Genomic DNA, 20,275 nt, shown 5'->3' on the forward strand with positions numbered 1-20,275 from the left:
TAAATTGAATATGTTCAGCTGACAGACTCAACGACCTTGTTTTTAAAAAGCAATATCTACGTTTATGTAGATGAACTGGACAAAGGCCTTTCAATTTGTTTTTGAAACAAGGTCAATCACTTGTTTTATTGATTCCCTTTTTTCTTTATTGATATTTATCAAAATAATACAATTTTCCTTCATTTGAAATTTCAATTAAGGACACGCATTTGTTCGAAATGTATTGGCAACAACACCACAAATCTTTAAAACAATCATGAAACAGTGATTTAAACAGACAGAAAGGAAACAATCGTATAATATTAATGCACAGTGAAAATAAATATCAGCTTTGCAAACATTTTCATTTCTGATGCAACGATCTCAAAAAATGATGGTAGGGCGAACATATGTTTGTTTAATTAATGGTGGAGTTTGATCGCAAAGAAAATGCGTTAATACTTCAGCTCGATATCAATAGGTTTGCATTATACACGTACTTATACAAATAGTTGTTGAATGGCTTAGCACTATAAGAAGGAACTATTCAAATTAAACTTATTTATGAAAACTTAAAACGATACAATATTTTTAATGGGTAAAATGCGAATTCTATTCGTCAAACTATTACTTTTTTGTGTTCTTAAGATAGAGGTCATATTTTGAAATATCCAATTAAACTGATAATTGTATTTTAGTATCAGTCCTTATAATAAAATAAGATTTGAGATGGATATTGGTATTCGACAGTTTCTCTTTCAAATTTAACTGAAAATGAATTTCACGTATTTTTTTTGGCTTTTACATTAACAAATATTTGCTAATAGTACTAGCTAGCATTATATAAATATAACTATAAGGGAAAATTTACAGACATAATTTGTATATGATCATAGGGCCTTTTGGCACAATCATTGTGTGAGCGAATTACATTTTTTTTAAGCTTTTTTCCATTCAAATGTGTCATTTCTAGACTAAAAAAAAGCATTGAAAGCGAAGGTAAGAAAAAAATATGTAAACCCTTCTCATTTATAACAATGCACTCTTTTTCTGAATATACACAGAAACAAAGAAATAAAAAGTTGACAACATTAATTTTGCCAAATGTTGTAAAGGAATTCTACTGATTGTGTCGTTCTTAAAAAAAACTACATTTATAAATATTTTAAACAAAAATATTATTGATGGTATACAATTTCTGAAAATATGACCCACAAGTTACCCTTGGAATAGAACTAAATATTCAGGATATGCTTGTGTATCATGGAAAATGACAAAAATTGCCGGATCTGCAGGATTATCAACTACACAGTCATGCAAAATGTGACTTTTGCCTTTGCCTTTTGGCGGTGGTACGATTAATCCTTGTTTCCCTTGTGCGAATTCACCAGTTAAGACTTTACACATGTACATATGCCTTTGGTTGTTATGGTCATTTGGCGAATATGTACCTCTAGCTGAATATGCTGCATCCCTTGCAAAGTATACACCATTTCCATATATCGTAGCTAAGTAAAAAACATATTAATAAAAAGAATTTCAAGATTTGTTTTAAATAGAATAAGTGGCGATGCAACATTTGACATATGGAGACACCAACAGATGCCGTATATAATTATTATTTTTCTACGGTCGGGTTGTTGTTTTTTTTGCGACATTCTTCATTTTCATTCTCAATTTTATAGAAACATCAAACAAAAGTAGCGGGTTAGAAGAGGGCTTTCTATAATGATCTTTATTGGAAAACCAAATCCACCAACTCTTCTCGAGATGGTTCATATCCGTTGCTTGTGGGGTATTAAACTAGCTTCCAGTAAATGTGATAACTCTTAGATCGATTTTTTTAATTTCGTTTAGTGATTTTTTTCTAAGTATTCATCTGAGTTAAACCCATCCCAACTGGTGTTTTAGAGTGTATTCTTGCGTTTTGCTGTAACACCTTTATCCAAGGAAAGAGGAGACGAAGTTGAACACAAACCTAATGTTTAGCCCATCAATTTCAGTGAATGTATGACAAAGCCGGGAGCCTCTTTTTTCTGTCTGCTATGATAATATTTCGTTCCAACTAATAAACATTAATAAGTCAGGGTTTTTTTTCAATCTTTTTGTTTCATATTTGGTTATCACGGGTCTTTACTTGTTTCTAATATGAATGAGGTTTGTTTGTATGATGACATGAAGTTGTTTACATTGTTTTCTCTCATCTTTTGTTGATATTTGTCTCAGAGTTTATGGAAGGACCATTAATGGTATGGTCGAAATACCTGCTATCAAGACAGATCAACGAGGGCATTTTCGAAAAAAAAGTATGGAGGTTCATTCGGGTCACCAAAGAAGACGGCATACAGGATTTGGGGCAAAGGGTTAATAATGCTGCATATGATTGATTCATTCGAAAGGATTAGTTCATTGCAAACTAAAAACGTATAATTTTTTGTTTGTTTGTGTTTTACTGTTCTTTTTGTAAGTTTATAGCTACGTGCAATCCTTTTAATTATACTACAAAAAAAGCTTGTAAGTAGTATCAAACGTACCAGGATTATAGTTTAGTGCGCCAGATGCGCGTCCCGTTTTCAGAAGACTCATCAGTGACGCTCATATCAAAATATATTTATTTGGCCAAACACGTACAAAATTGAAGAGCATTGAGGACCCAAAATTCCAAAAAGTTGTGCCAAACACGACTAAGGTAATCTATGCCTGGGATAGGAAAATCCTTAGTTTTTCGAATGATTCAAAGTTTTGTTAACAGGAAATTTATAAAAAAAATTACCACATTATTGATATTCATGTCAACACCGCAGTGTTGACTACTTGGCTGGTGAACGTATACAAAGAATATCGCTATTTCAAACAGCCGACTTAAAATAAATGCAGAAAATATTTTGTAAGCAATTTTGGAGAAATACACAGAAATCAGAACATAAAAGATATGAAATTTCACATTTTCATTTATTGACAGCAACTCTTCTTTTGCTGTAAATAAAAGTCTGTCACTTGTCATTATCTTTTTCGATTTTCTTTAAACAAGTAGTAGACAAGATCTTTAAAAAATACATTTAACGAACAACAAATGTTGTCAGCAGTTACTCATCTCAAGAAACATGTGACTTGAAGACATTTATTACTCGAATAATTGAATGGTATCTTTACATACCATTTTTGCCACAATAACTTCTGTTAAACCCATATGTGTTGATACTATCCAAAGCATCATATGCAGTACCGTGCCAAAGTATTCTTTCGTTTTGATGACCTTGGGGATTTAATGACTCCATTGACATTTTTTTTGCCTTGTATTGCTGATATAATGCCCGATTCTGTATTCTTGAAATCTGCAATGAAGTTATAGATACTTGTTTAACGAGAAAGATAAACACAGAATTCCTAAAGTGTTTTTTTTCAGTTTACGAAACAAGTATAAATACTAAAAATTGTGCATTTTACGAAATGTAGTTTAAACATATTTTATTGTCCAAAAACATTGACAATAGGATTAGACACAAGTTTTGCAACTTAGAACGTCTTCTCCATATGAATACTTAATAACGAAAGGGTTTCTTGTCTTTAATAAAATTGACCATGCAAACTCAATACATTTTCCAATATATTTTTTTTAATTGATAAATATTAGTTGTTGCATAAAACATATTCTTATCACGCAATGTGTCATCAGCATGTTTTTTTTTTCTTTGAAGATTAATCGTCATTCATTATAACGTTTGCGAACAATCATGAAAGGTGTGTAATAACTTATACACACACTTTACCTTTAGAATCGTAAGTGCTGATCCAGTAGTAGTTTTTAAAAAATCTTGTTGAACTGCGAGATATTCCTGGTCAGTTTGTTGAAGAGGTACTAGTTTTATATTCTCCTTATCGTCCATTGGACTCCAGTTTGAGGGCATCTCAAATGCCAAGCCGGATGCGTCTGAAAAAGAGTTTGTGTATATATACTTATTCATAACATATAAAGAGTTATGTTTTATGTTGATTGATGCATACAAAAATGAATTTTACCAGTCCAAGTGCAAGAATTTATACAATTTTACACATCTCAAGTGGATACACCACGTTGACCTTAAAGTTTAAACGTTAGTAAATCAACCTTTTTTTTAACAAAAAAAACTTGTTTAATCATTGATATTTTGATAATGGCTCAACACAATAATAATAAAGGAAAAAAAATGAAGAAAACTGAATGAAATAATTTTACCTTTTCCTCTTAATACTTTTTTTTTTACTTTATACTTAATACTTAATAACGAAAGGGTTTCTTGTCCTTAATAAAATTGACCATGCAAACTCAATACATTTTCCAATATATTTTTTTTAATTGATAAATATTAGTTGTTGCATAAAACATATTCTTATCATTGTGTTCAAATTTTGCTCTTCTTTGATATTTTGAACATTTCACAGAAATACGTATCAACCCTGGTTAAAAAGTTAGTATATAACGGATAGAAAGTTGGTTTGGTAGACATTCATTGAAGAATCCATCAAAACAAACCTTCATCAAAACAAAAATTTAAGGAAATGTGTAAATTATGTACATAATGATCTACTTCAAAACCTTCAACTCCATCAGTCTTGTAATTCAGTAAAGCGAAATAAAGATTATCTCATCCAAAAAACATTAGGTCTCAAAACCTTAGGCCTCATTATAGTTTTGAGATTAAGAAACTCGCTTTCCTTTGTATTTTTTTGTAAATTTGCCTTGCATTTCATGTTTCTTTTGTCATGAATACCACCGAATATCCTTTCTTTTCTATTACGCTTATAATTTTGTCTGCAAGAAACATGTTTCATTTGCAAATTATTTATCATTGGTGCTAAAAAAACAGTTGCAAGGATGAAATTTTAATCAAAGTAGAACTGCATTGAAAACCCATTATTCCAACATATGAAATAGATATGTTTTGTGTAGGTCATCTTTGGATTGAGAAAGAAAAGCATGAATGAATTACCGATAATAAAATGATCGTGTTCATTGTATTATATGTACGTCCTTTAACGATTAGTAAAGTCAATACTTCATGGCACCGAAACGACAATTTAAAACAATTCAAACGAGAAAACTAACGGCCTTGTTTATGTATAATATAATAAATCGTTGAAAGGTTGGCGGTTATACTCGGTGATAAAAACAACTCACACACTTACAGGACTAACTAAGCGGAACAAAAAACATCAATGCACACGGATAAGAAGACTTTCCGGCTCATTGTATCTCTGCTTAAAGAATTTAAACAATTTACCTGATAGTTTGTTTTTACGGATCACCTTGACAGCCTCTGATGGATTGCTCTCTAAATATTCCTCATAGCTGTTAAAATCAACTATATACTTGTTTCCCTTGTCATCGTGAAATTCAGCTGTTGCTTTGTTATTTCTGACGGCTTGTTCCAGTAGCAAATTTATCTGACGTGGATATTCTGTTAATTTTTCCCCATCAATGTCTACCTCGAGATAACACCATTCAACCATTTCAGACACAAGATTAGCATGTTCCTCAGCATAGCGCATTTCTTCCGTTCGTCTTAGAAAAGTGTAAATTTCTTGCAAGGCTTGTGTGATATTTTCAGGCAAACCCGTAATCTTTATTCTACCTAGATTCTTTTTCAGTGAAATTTCAACACCAGAACTTAATAGTATTTGCTGTAACTCGTCTATCTAAAAACAAAACTTCAAACTTTACGAAAAATGAATGAGGCGTCAACTTAACGATTTAACGATTGAAAATTTACATCTATATTTGAATGGTCAAAATTTATAAAGAAAAAGACAAAGCCAAATTTAAGTTCGATACAATAATATTGAACGAGTATTTGATAATTATTCTATTTCCTCAGCTGCATTATATAATTTAAACTAATTAACTTGTTTTATAGCTTAGTTTCTGTAAAATTTGTCTTTAAATCAGAAAAATATCGAAATATTACTCTTAGACAAAGTAGAAACATATGTGCATATTCATTATACACTTAAACATTATTATTTCAAGGGAATCTGAGACCTTAACTTGTTTCCGAATGGCCATGGTTAAATTGGATCAAAAAACACAAATATTCATATCAAGGAAACTTTATGTATTTTTTGACATACTTATCGCTATTCAGTTCAATCCGGGGAGACTCCGGTGTTCCTATTGTTCCTCTTATAGTTAATGCGTTTTCCTCGATTTTGGTTTGTAACCCGGATTAATTTTTCTCTTAATCGATTTATTGCTTTTGAACACCAGTATACTACTGTTGCCTTTATTCAATATACTAGTAATAGAGTTTTATGCGACTGTCATACAAGTGAGAGATTAAGCTGGCAATAATACTGAAATGCCTGTACCCAATTAGAAATATGACAGTTGTTAGTATTCATTCGTTTGATGGATTTGAAATTGTGAGTTTGCCATTTGCTTAGGGACACCCTGTTTAGAATTTTCCACGAAGTTTAATATTTTTGATATTTTAATTTTCCACAAGTTATTGATATACATTATTCGCAAGAAACATAAAGGGGCACTCCTAAAGAAAACTAAGCAGAACTTGAGAATCTTGTTCAACAAGATTTATTTTGAAAATGGTCCTTTTGCATTGTTTGCACCTTGGTTTTATTTTTGGAAATGACATTTTTATAGTCATATTGGGTTATTATGTATAGAAAGTGTTTTGATTTCACAGTAAATTTGACTGCTTACACATTGAAATACATAAAGTCACCAATGTATATATATTTAAAAGATGACCATGAATAAAGCAGGAAATGATTATAAAATATCTGGTATCTATTGGTATGTAAATCTTCTAATGCGGTAAACTGTCTGATAGTTTATTTTCAACTTGTTGGTGTTTAGACATACCGAAAGTGATGCTCTTCAATTTAAAGACGAATAAAAGTTGTGATGTTTGATGGAAAAATGAACTTCTTTTGTATACATTTATACATAATTGAACATTTAGACAGGATTTTACAATTATAGTTTTCAACTTTGTTGTGTTTGGAAACTTAAACAGGAGATTGTTGCATGCATGTACGTGTGAAGATCAATTTCTTGACACATTCAGAGACAGTTTCAAATTCGGTACAATTATCAGACTGCGATTATAGCATTATTTACTGGAAATGTGGAAAATGAGGAATTAAAAGCCATTCGTGGGTAGGTTTTGATGATACAGTGGGAAATCATACAGTTTGTATCCATTGTAATTTTTGTGCCCGCGATGCTCTTCAACTTTGTACTTGTTTGGCTTTATAACTATTTCGATCTGAGCGTCACTGATGAGACTTATGTAGACGAAACGCGCGGCATTGAACCATTACACAATGACGGGAGGAATAAACACAGAGCTACGTCATAAATGTATAAAAGGAATATAAAAAAGTAATATCGACAAAACAAGAATGTGCTCTAAATTGTCATCATATACGATGTTTATTGATTTCTTCTGTTCTATAAATTAATCGTTTGGTGGCAGTGTGTTTCAATGGACAGAGAGCGACGGTATTCATATTGATCTTCGAATCAACTGTATTCTTCTTTAGTGCGACTTATTTATTTTCGATGCAATCCATTTGTGATTTATACAATTTACTTGTGTTAATTTCAAGGAACACATTTTATACATGAGCTATGACAGTGGTTTACTAGTACTTTGTTAATACTATCATTCGGTGTATCAAGAAAAAAATCATACAAGTAACAGTGGTTTTGCGAATGAATCGTTAAATATTTGGTAGAAGGATGGAAAAAATAAACAAATGCAACATCAAGAAAAACATAGAACTTAATGAATTATGATGACATAATTGTTGAAAGTGGCAAAAGCTGGAAACAGCAGCAAAAATCAAGTAAACAAATTTCCCGACGGACAACACAATATTCAAAAACACTTATAATTAAATCAAACATAAACACCAACCAAAAAAGTTATTGGCCTTGATAATACAGGTAGTATGATATAGCATAGTGACATATTGCTTTTCCAATCAAAATACTAAATAAGTAAAATATAAATTCAAGTGCTACAAAATGAAGAGTACGCTATGAAAACCGTATATGCCCGGTAGCAACCTCGGACCTAACGCATAAGGAATGCAAAAAGTTAAAATCCTGAAAACTGGATGCACATATGGCGAACAACAGAACGGGTCACACAACCAAATTGATAATAATTGTAAATATGCTAATAAAGGTAAAACTGTAAAATAAACACCATTCTACTCAGTCATCACCTAGAATATATATATATGTAAACCTATAATATAAGACTTCGTAGGTCCATATCTTGTCTTATATTCTTAAGGGTTTCTATAACTCAAGACCATTCTGTAGAATTTGTTAAGGAGATACTAAATATTTCAATGAACGTTTCGAGAAAAAGGACAAGACGTTCTTATAGAATCCTGGCTTCTTTATTTCATATTCAGACACTGATTAGTTTAACAAGTTCTGAGTATCAGCTGCAAGCTCCTTAATATTGTATGAGTCGAGAAATTTAAATTCCAATTGTGGATGAAGTTGATATAATACTGCTGATAGGGGGGTATTTAATTTTAATCATTTCGTTTGTCATAGGCTGTGTTCTTGTGATGACCATATTAATCGAATTCTGATTTATGTCTAAAAATTAGGATGAAGAAGGTGCCAAATGTGGTCGGTGTCTTTAATTTCCAGTTCAGGAATAGTATGGGGAAGCAATCAGAAAATATTGTATTGTTATTGGAAAGAACATCGATATAAATGTACATCTGATGTACAGTAGTTGTCGTTTGTTTATGTAATTTATACATGTTTCTCGTTTCTCGTTTTTGTATTTAGATTCTACCGTTGTTTTTCCCGTTTGAATGGTTTTACAGTAGTAATGTTTTGGGGCCCTTTATAGCTTGTTGTTATGTGTGAGCCAAGGTTCCGCGTTGAAGGCCGTACATTGACCTAAAATGGTTTACTTTTATAAATTGTTATTTGGATGGAGAGTTGTCTCATTGGCACTCATACTACATCTTCCTATATTTATTTATACAACATTAACCATTTATACCCTTACTTATACAAAATCGTTCAAAATTATCAGGAGAAGACATAATATTTGATTTCTACAATTAACACGTCTATATATTAATATTTTGAATGTCTTGCTAGCATTGTCTTTTTAATAAATAGGAGTGAACAAGCGATTCTCTTTTCCACATATAATATGTACTTATTAAGGCAATTACATACTTTCATTTAAATGGACAAATTTATGATTATTTTCAAGCATATTAAGATATATATTAGAATGTGACAATTTTAGAAACAAAACATGATTTTAATGATTCGCATAGGATTATGAATCGCCTTTTGTGTTTCTTTAAAAAGTACAGCATAATTTTATTTTATGTAGTACATATATTTAAGAGATACCTGTATTGAATTTGAAGCTTTAAGGACGACCATCGGTATTTTATTGTTACAAACTAGGTGTACCTGGGGACGCATAGCGGAGACAGTAAAACTGCCTATGGACGTCCACAAAGCTTTAAATACAATACCGTTATTTCTATCTTAATTCAAAACCAGTTCATAATCAAATTTGAATCATTATTTCAGTGAAAAGTCTTCATTAAGGAAAGTTTCTCGAAAAGATGTTATCTTCTTTGGCCCCTACAATAGGTGACGTGTCAATGCATTCAGCAATTCAAAATATCGGCTTCCTTAGTTACAGACACGGAGAATTTAACGCTAAATTTTATCCAATCAGAACCATTGATACAAAATATTGTCATTAGAAATAGTATTTTAAAAAGAAGTTGAATAGTTTTGACAGACTCATTTCTTTTTTTTCTGATTTGTTCCACCTCTTGAAAAAAACAGCAGATTCGTCACAAACTTTGAATTAGAATTTCATTTAATTTCATTTACACTCTATACCAAATTAATTACGATTTTTTTTAGACACATAGAGACAAACGGCCGTGCTTGTATATGTTACAGTAAATAGGTGAAATTAGGAATTACATGTAATTACTAAAATTTAGGAATTACAGGTAATCCCCGATGCACTTAGTTAATACAAGTAATTCCTGAAACGGCCCAGTTATTACCAGTAATTACTAATTTTAAAATGAATTTTTACACCTATTTACTGACTGCTAAAACAATGTTGTATTATGGTCAGGTGATCAAAAGTTATGGTAATACTAACTAAAAGATCAGTTAGTACAGTTCAGTAAATTTTGAATGGTTGATTTCTATAAAAAAATATCTTGAATAAATGTGGACTTTCAAATATTTGGTTAAATCCGAGTAACTTTAGTTTTAATACAAAATGGTTCAAGTTGAGCTTTAAACAGATAATTTTTGACAAATTTCAGCAGACATGGAAATCAGAAATTCAAAATTCTCCTAAAGTATTATGTTTTAATTTATTAAAGAAAACTTTGAATTTTAAGAATATTTTGACTTACTACCTTATACAGATAAGATAACGTTATGTAGCGGGTTATAAACTGGAACGAACTGTTATGTGCATTAGCTTCGAGATATATATATTTTTTTTTATATTTTTGTTGTTGTTAAATCATTAATAAAAATGATATAGTGAAATTATAATTCACTGTTAGCAGCCAATCTGGTTATATTTTGTTAAAATAGCTGAGAAACAAGGTTGATAAGTTGTGCACTTGCGAGGGAATATATGGACCTCATTGAATACGTATTCGTGTGACCTCCAATTCAACCTCTTGCTGGAGATGGGTTATCGATGTATTTAAAAGCTATTAAAGTTGTAAGGGTTTTGCATAACAGATAGTCTACTTTTGCTGTTAATCGCAGGCTCAACAAAAATGAGGGGAAAATATTAAAATTTTAATCTAGATACTATCTTTTGACTAGTACTGTAAGAAGCTTCTGTCAAAATTGGGTAAAAATCCAGGATGGTTTATAAAACCTAATGTTTTAAAAACTTTAACTGCATAGTGTATGAAATGTTAACTGGAGAAAAAAACTCTAGTCCATTTATAAGTAATATACGAAAAAAAGGATTCGTTTTACAAACTTTACTTTTGGATATTAACTTATGATCATAAAAAAATTGCTTCTGTCCATGTTTGGTATAAAACCAGGATATTTGGAGAAAGTTATTTTAAAGTTTTAAATCACAGTGCATGATGGAGATTTTAGTTTAACCAAATTATTAAAATCAATTTTAGATAGATATCATTGTCTTGCATGCATATATTTACAGAGTTTCAAATCCGATAAAACAACTATTTTCCAGTTTCAATTCACAAACATTAAAGAGTATGCACTTTTGATGTGCCTTATATTCCTACATCCTTAAGTAACCTCCCTTAAAATCCCTATCTCTTTACTTTCTTATTTGGTATTTTGAATTATGTTTTTAATTTTAAAACAAAAACATCAAGTTAGTAAATAGCTGTAAAAATGACAAAAAAAATCAGTGATTACCAGTAATCACTGAAACAACTAGTAAATACATGTAATTACTAAATTGGCTAGTAATTACAGGTATTTACTGAAACGTTTAGTAATTACATGTAATTCCTAATTTCACCTATTTACTGTAACATATACACAAAGGTTATCGAAATAAACCCTTTTTTTTTTTTTAAAGGAAAACCGATTGAATTTAAACATATTGACGAAATATGTTTAAATCAAATCGGTGTTCCTTAAACAAAAACAGGTGTATACGTGTGAAATTATTTGTAATAACTGATTTATGGAAATCGTAACTTGTGATATTTTCTTAAACTGAAAGCCAGGCAATGCTATGGACATAGATTTCCTTTCCTTATTTGTTATGAATATTCCGTTAGCTTTGTCTTATTTCTTTCAATTTAAAAGTCGTTTGGAACTAAAATTTAAAAAAAAAACATCTAAACAAACATACTTCGAAGGTTTCACTACATTTTATCCAAATCTTATATAAATAAGGACTATAATTTTATTTTTAGGAATTGAATAAAATTCAAACATACAAAAGAGTATTCAATGATGAGTTTAGTAAAGTCAAAATATAAAAGAGTCTTTTCAATAGTAAAATGACGATTGGAGCGACCGTTTTAGTCTTAATAAAACTTCAATAGTTTTATTTTAGATTTTTATTTATTTTTTGTTCAATTCATTTTTGTAATTTTGAACTGTCAAACATAGCATTGGTTTTGAAAGGTTTGAGAGCAGCGGCTTATGTTTGATCACACGTAGCCTGATCACTTACAAAGTAGACGTAAAACTAGTTTATCTATAATCCTTACCGTATCAAAAATAAAAATAAATAACTTAAAATCTCCTTTTTGAAAGTTTAACTCATACCTGTGGTTTTGATAAATCTTTTATCAAGTCATCATCGACAGTTTTTTCTTGGTATGCACTCTCTAAACTATTTTCTAATGCTCTGATAGCGATTTTAGCACTTTGTTCGGATTGTGCAAACACCTTGATGTATACTGTAGCTTTCAAGCTTACATTACTTATCTGGATATGTCGTTTCGGCCTAACGGGAGATTTTCCTCCTAAAATGAAAAAGTTTGTATAATATGATTTAAAAAAAGGGAATATTTTTCTTTTTATTTTTCCAAGTTTTATATTCAGATATATTTGCGATATCCTGTCATGTTATAATTTTTGTATACAATGAAATTGACATTAAGGAAACAGTTAGTTAACTGATAAAGACAAACCAAATTAAACGTAACACTTGTTAATTCGATAACGATACACAAATATTTAGTTGATATTCTGTGTCATAATCTGATATCAACGATAACAATTAATCATTGCAAGAAGAGGAAATACTTCCAGATAGAAGCGTAAGAAATATTATTTTAGAAAGACAATTTAAAGTCTCAATGTCGACAAGGCTGAAGGTAAAAAACAAAACATTTTCAAAGAATTATAAGAAAAGGGAGAAAAACATGAGTATTTTCAATCACTCTTCTTTCAGTCGTTAGCAAACTTTTCGAGCGTTATATCTGTACATAATCATTTAGATGCATGCTTTCGTCACCGAACATCAGTCTTTGGTCATGCCGAACGTTCCACAAAAAATCATCTTTTATATATTTCTAACGTCCTATGCAAAAATCTATACGAAGGCAAGTATATGAGATTTATATTTTTCGATACAGGTAAATAAAGGCAATAGAAGTATTCAGTTGTTCAATAGTTATAGATCGATTCAACAAAAAAAATCGAGGTCACAAACCAAGTTTTCTGGAAACACATACTCTGTAAGAGCGTAAGGCGTTCGACTTTTTTTTACATTAAAGATATCACTATAAGTTGCAGCAAAAAAATGCCATTGTAAGTGACCTTCTCTTGTGGATTACTTATTGTGTATCAGAATCTTCATCGGCCGATGAAGGTGCTGGTTTGAAACATAGTTTGATTATTAGGCTCGTGCTGTTCCTTGTTTTGAAAACATAAACGATATTATGCTCTTCAACTTTGTACTAGTTTATAAATATTTTGATATGAGCGTCACTGATGAGTCTTATGTAGACGACATGCGCGTCTGGCGTACTAAATTATAATCCTGGTAACTTTGATAACTAATTTTACACGAGTAGTTTGACATCGGAATAGTCCTTCCCAAGATATGATAAATGCTGGTTACATAGATCACATAAATCATACCCGAATGATTCCGTAGAAAGTTTTGTCTGAAAGATTACTGGTTTCATAAGGTTTAGAATCATGCCTATGTGAGAGATTTAACCAGATATCAACCTCTAATTGTTCAATGTGTCATCGAAGTCATGAAGCCATTTTGACATTTAAATTTGAAGCATAGATATATTAATCCATGGCGATCCGAACATTACAGATAAAGACAATAAGAAAAATGTTTCCTACTGTACCAGTCTATATATTAGACATTAAGAGATCTACAAAATAATCATTGACGGTTAAACAAAATGTCACCTGCTCTTAAAAGCAAGTCTCTCCATTAAATATTTGATTCATTACTTTTAATTTTCTTTTTCTTACGTTAATATATGTATACAAATTTGATAGAAACGTACATGTATATCATATTATATACTTTTGCATTTTTCTGTTTATTGTTATTTATTTTACAATTCAATATGAGAGGAAGTTGTATAAGTGACTAGTCATTTGTTTCCCAATCCTTGTTTTTTATTGCTATACATGTGTTAATTTGATCGTGATTAATGCTACCTCAAAAAATTATCTATATTATTAGATTTCTTATAATCTACAGCAAGATTTATATGTAAAACTACCTTAATCAGTTTCGAAGGCAAAATAACAAAAGTTCGAAATTTTGTTTCTTTTTACGCGAACACCCCCGAGGAAGTTGACCAGAGAGTTTCAAAATAAAAAAGGATTGAAAATAAATTTTGCAAATTGAAAGCTAAGACATTTGCTTTATAATAATCGATTCGTTTTGACGCATATCATCGACAATTTCTCGACATTACTCATTGTTGACAAAACGCGCGTCTGGCGTCCAAAATCGTAAACCTTGCATTTTGAACACCTCAAAATAGTTATTCGTTCAAAAATATTTAATACTTTTATACTAACCTTTGATATAAACAATTGCCAAAGTATACATTTAGACATACCTAATCCAAAATATCCTGCAAATTTTGATAACATGGATGGATTTTGATCACCCGCCATGGTGCTCTCCAGGCAAGTCACAAATGTTTGTACCATATTTTCATCGTTTAAAACAATGTGAACTTCAATATCAGTTTTGCCGCTGAAGTCTTGAAGAACGTCAACAAATACTGCTGAGACCTTCTGTATCTCTCCAAGTTCTGAATTCAATAAAATGTTTCTATAATTCATGGGGGGAAAATCACAACTAACGTTTACATCATTTGGTCCTTGGTAGAGAGTTATCTTATTAGAATTAGTAACCCATTCTATTTTCATACAACAGTGTTTTACCGAGTTAATTTACTAGACATATTAAGTCTTATGATCTTGTTCATGTTGTCATATCAGATACTTGATAGACTTATTTTTTCAATAAGCAGTGGGCTTAAGGAACATTTTCCCTATATCAATATTCGATTATTAACGTTTTGCGATTATAGCTAGAAAATGATTTTTTTATACAGATTAATTTTTTAAAATTTTTGTTTTAGATTATATAATATTATTCCATAATGATTTTTCTTTCAGACATAATCTACAGAATACAGTTCTGCACATTAGGTCAAAAGTTACAAGAAAATCATAAGACACTACAAAATTAGTTATTGTTGAATACTATTAGAAGTATCAAGTCCTTTTAGTATACTAGTATGAGTTCTAGAGATCAATTATTGTACAGTTGTACAAATATGATAATGCTATATTATCAATAAACCCACCATTTGCTGGAAATGCAACGCTGTGTTGATCAAACTCCTCAAGCTTTTCAATTACCAATTTTATTTTTGATTTCAAATCTGATGACGAGTCCTCTACGTCCAAATGAATTATAAGCTCACTAGCTAAATTACGCCCTGCTGTTGTAATTGCAATTTTCTCCTTCTTCATATTTTTAGCTTAAATGCATAAGATATCAACACTTATCATGCTGTTAACATAACATTACAAATGAATCAACATGCTACATACTACTATTGCATCATGTCCCTGTCGTTTTTGAAATCTCAATAACTATTTTTTTTTTAACTATTTACATAAATCTTAAGGGAACATCCGCGAAAATCAATGACTTCATAACGTGACTAACGCTGCGTTCACATTAAATAATTCGAATTAGTTTAAAACTCATTCGAAACGTTTCACGTCCGGATGTAAATTCTAATATAAAATTGCAATGCATGTCAAATTCGCTTTACTTCATCCGAACTTTTTATTATCATTTATATCAATCAATTGATTATAATTTAAGATAAATGCATGGCATACCGCCATCTTGGGTTGTACAATCGCAGTACACAATTCTTTGCCTAAATTTGCAAATGTGGAGACGGATTTACAATTGATCAATTATGCTGTTCATTTATAAAAAGACAAATTTATCGAATATTTTTTTTTTAATCTAGTTATTCAATTTGGCCATTTAATACATTGTAGCAGGTAAAAAAAATGTACTGGACAGATAGGGGTTTTTTTTTAAACTTTTTGCAAGAAAACAAGTTCGGTAACGCCACTTTCATTTTCATTTTCTTAAAAGAGGATCGAAAGATACCAAAGGGACAGTCAAACTCAAAAATTTAAAACAAACTGACAACGCCATGGCTAAAAATGAAAAAGACACGAACTCCACCAAAAACTAGGGGTGATCTCAGGTGCTCCGGAAGGGTAAGCATATCCTGCTCCACATGTGGCACCCGTCGTGTTGCATTTTATAAAAAGTAAAATCACAAACATACTGAACTTTCAGGAAAATCAATTCGGAAAGTATATGGCAAATCAAATAACAAAACGCATCAAAAACGAATGATCAATAACTGTCATATTCCTGACTTGGTACAGGCATTTTCAAATGAAGAAACCTATCTTAATTTTTAGACTTATACCTTGAATTTGAAATACACAGTCATCTCAGTACCAGAATCTAGGACAAACGAGACGATTTTAATTTTGAAATTATTAATTTCCACTACCTTATATTAAGAAGCAGAAGACCAACGTCACCTACATATGGGATACACTTTTTCGGTAATTAAGAGCTTGCAGCTCCGATTCAGACTTTGTAAACGTCACCAGTGTCTTAGCAGAGATTTTTTTTATACACATGAGGTATGTCAAAAAACGTCTCGTCCGTTTTCTAAAAACGTTTATCGGAAGGTACCAGGACTTTGTTGATAAAAATTCCGCATCAATTTTACAAACACTACACGAAGATCTTGAAGTATAGATTCTACGTACTGATGTTAAATGTCATCTTAATAACGTATTAAAGTATTATTTTATTTGTCTTTATTACTTTTACTATTAAGTCTGTTTAAACGATATACATTTGACGTGGCTATGTACGTTTGTATCCCGTCATACTGTTAACGACAAATTATTTTGTTGTATTAAAATTACTTTTACTGTAAAGTCTGTTTTTATAAAAAGTAAAATCACAAAAATACTGAACTGAGAGGAAATCAAATCGGAAAGTCCATAATCAGATGGCAAAATCAAATAACAAAACACATCAAAAACGAATGGACATAACTGTGATATCTATTTATGATATTCATTTGAAGTAACTCGGCAATTATGTATCCCATCATACTCTGAACGACTTAATTGATTTATATCAACCAGTGTGATGTTAAACGCCCGATTCTATGCCAGTAATAAAAAATCGATCTTTAATGGGTGCATTTTTCATAAATTAATTTAATCGTATAATAAAAAAAGCAAAATGAGGATGTTAAATTTGATGTATGTCTTTTTGTGCTTCCTTGTTACATGTCTTTTTGTTTTGTTCACGCATCGTTGTCTATATAATGGAATTTGATGCGACTGTCATACAGGTGAGGGGTTTAGCTAGCTATAAAACCAAGTTCAATCCACCATTTTCTACATTAGAAAACGCCTGAATCAAGTTAGGAATATGACAGTTGATATCAATTTGTTTGATGTGTTTGAGCTCTTTTGATTTTGCTATTTGATTAGGGACTTTCTTTAAATTTTTCAGTTCGGTATTTGGTATCAGTGTTTTCAAAAACTCTAATTCATAGATTTGTTTTTCTTTTATGCACTAAATGTGCTATTTCATGAACAATCTGTGGAAGTTGTGGCAATTTTGGAGAAGAAAAAAACACAATTTACCATACTTTTATCATATTTAAGAAAAAAAAAACAATCCATAGTATAATCTTCATTGTAGAAAAGTATAAGAGCATTCTATATAAGGAAATATATACCGACGATCTTCCGTAATTCGAATTACAATTTAGAAAGTGTCCACCACAGATTAATTCGAACATTAACAAAACGGCGTTTCTAATGTGAATTAGAAAAAAAGTATAATGAGAGATCGTAACTACCTAATTCGATTAGAATTAAATGTACGTGTTAACAAACAAGGCATATAGGTTTTAAAACTCTGTATTTGTAACACTAGACCTATAATATCTTATTTAAATCTAATTGGCTGTAAACGGGATTTTCACTCAAGTAAATCGATTTCTTTCACTGATTACTTTCCTTAAAAGTGTTCATTTTGATAGAACATTTTGATATTTCATTGACAATATAAAAGTTTGCAGAATTTGTATAATTTTCATAGCGCAGTGTAGCTGCGGAACCGTAGCTCTTAGGTCTTTATGATATTTCTTTACTACATGTATTTGCGGAAATAAAAAAAAATACACAAGGACCTAAGAGCTACGTTTCCGCAGCTAAGCGCAGTGAAGACATCTCATGGTTATAAACATTATTTGATTTCAGAGCGCAGGGGGAAATAATGTCCATAACTCAACGGTACATAAGAGCTGTAATCTATATACTATTCATCATGTTCAGTATGGGCTTTACTCTTTGGTGCTGGCCGTACGGTGACCTATAGTTGTTAATTTCATTGTCATTTGGTCTCTTGTGGAGTGTTGTCTCATTGGCAATCATACCACATCTTCTTTTTTATATTTATATTTTATACAGTTTATGTACCTTGCGTTTTTAGTTCCCGTGACAACGAATCTCCACCGTTACGGATAATTACACTGCTAACGCTACCTGTGTAAAAACATGGAGTAAAAATGAGTTTCTTTCTTTCAAACTGAGTATAAATTATAGATGCATTACGATTTACAAAATGTACTGAATAACGAATAATAGTTTAACAATTTGGACTGGATTTGTATGTTCTGTACTGACAATACTAATAATACTAAAAGACAACTGAACGGCAAAAGAGATATTTGGCAATTTCTTACTTGACATCCATTTTGTTAACAGTCGTATCAAAATTCGAAACTTTTTTGTCTATCGATTTCCAAAGCAGTGCACAGAAACAACAAAATTTCAATCAATAAAATATCCTAAATAACTGACATACATGAAATCTGTTAATATGTTTTTAATAAAACTTATCACAGAAAATTAACCCCCATTGTGTAAATAATTACAACATTTAAGATTGTTCAACTTATTGCAAATAAAATGCCACTATGTTGAAATGCTATTTAATCAAAAATTTTACTTATTCAATAGAAAAGGGGGAAAATCGTAAATATCGACCATTGTTTGTGTTATCAGTGTGTTTGATCTTGGCATTGCACAAGGTCGTGTTTTTCTCAGACTGTTTATGGCATTCTTATACTAACAATGACTAAATCAATTGGATGTTGGATGTGAACTGACTGAAAATTTAGTCTTAGATGCATTTTTTTTCCATTAGTTGTAAGTGCTTTTGAACTAGCTATCAGTAACTGCGAGTACTCTCAGATCTGTATTTAGTGTCTTTTTGTTGTTGGGATATACATGTACCCGGCCATGTCTAGTCTATGTAGTATTTGTATGTTTATACATCTGATGACTTAAGCCTTTTTCCACTGATTTGTATAGTTAGTTCTTATTTTGAACTGTTACACCATTGTCCCAGGTTAGAAGGAGGGTTGGAATCCCGCTTACATGTTTATCCCCGTAAAATTATATATCTATGTGCCTGTCCCAATTCATGAACCTGTAATTCAGTGGTTGTCGTTTGTTTATATGTTACACATTTGTTTTTCGTTTACTTTTTTTGGACATAAATTAGACCGTTAGTTTTTCTCGTTTGAAGTGTTTAAAACTGCCATTTCGTGGCCTTTAATAACTGACAATGTGGTAAGGGCTTTGCTCATTGTTGATGACCGTACGGTGACCTATATTGGTTAATTTCTGTGTCATTTGGTCTCTTGTGGAGAGTTTTCCGTTGGCAATCATACATATAGTCTTTTTTATATTTAATGTTCTTGGATAGAAACGACATAAAATGCCACTTCAAACATTCAAGAACAATTATTCTAGAATAACAAAATTTAGAATAGGGATAATCAATCTTTACTTCCATCTCATCATTACTTACAACAACTTTTTGATATGAACATAATTAGCGCTATTTTTCTAGTGCTTGTTGTTAACATGTTTGTTTCGCTCGCTTGTTTTATTTGTTTAAATCTTTGTATTGTTTTTAAAGAGGAATGAAAGATACCAGAAGGACATTCAAACTCATAAATCGAAAATAAACAACGTGCCTTGGCTTAAAAAAGAAACAAAAACTAACAAAACAATCCGGTATGGTAAGCAGATCCTGCTTCACATGTGGCACCCGTTGTTTTACTCGTGTTGGTACAGACCCAGATAAAAGTATAATTCGGT

The 20,275-nt window shown here is 30.9% G+C and overlaps 1 protein-coding gene across 1 annotated transcript in view; it reads right to left on the reverse strand.

The window, feature by feature from the left end:
* Window positions 1–1,197: 1,197 nt before the first annotated feature.
* Window positions 1,198–20,275, reverse strand: part of LOC134697554 (protein mono-ADP-ribosyltransferase PARP14-like) — a 46,913-nt gene continuing 27,835 nt past the window's right edge. Inside the window, exons 11-17 of the mRNA XM_063559835.1 lie at window positions 15,334–15,510; window positions 14,575–14,772; window positions 12,296–12,495; window positions 5,241–5,655; window positions 3,750–3,910; window positions 3,137–3,314; window positions 1,198–1,487 (exon numbers count right to left, since the gene is read on the reverse strand). Of these exons, the coding sequence (XP_063415905.1) occupies window positions 1,198–1,487; window positions 3,137–3,314; window positions 3,750–3,910; window positions 5,241–5,655; window positions 12,296–12,495; window positions 14,575–14,772; window positions 15,334–15,510 (1,619 nt within the window). The remainder of the gene's footprint in view (window positions 1,488–3,136; window positions 3,315–3,749; window positions 3,911–5,240; window positions 5,656–12,295; window positions 12,496–14,574; window positions 14,773–15,333; window positions 15,511–20,275) is intronic.

The sequence above is a fragment of the Mytilus trossulus genome, chromosome 14, assembly GCF_036588685.1.
Source record: "Mytilus trossulus isolate FHL-02 chromosome 14, PNRI_Mtr1.1.1.hap1, whole genome shotgun sequence".
Classification (NCBI taxonomy): Eukaryota; Metazoa; Mollusca; class Bivalvia; order Mytilida; family Mytilidae; genus Mytilus; species Mytilus trossulus.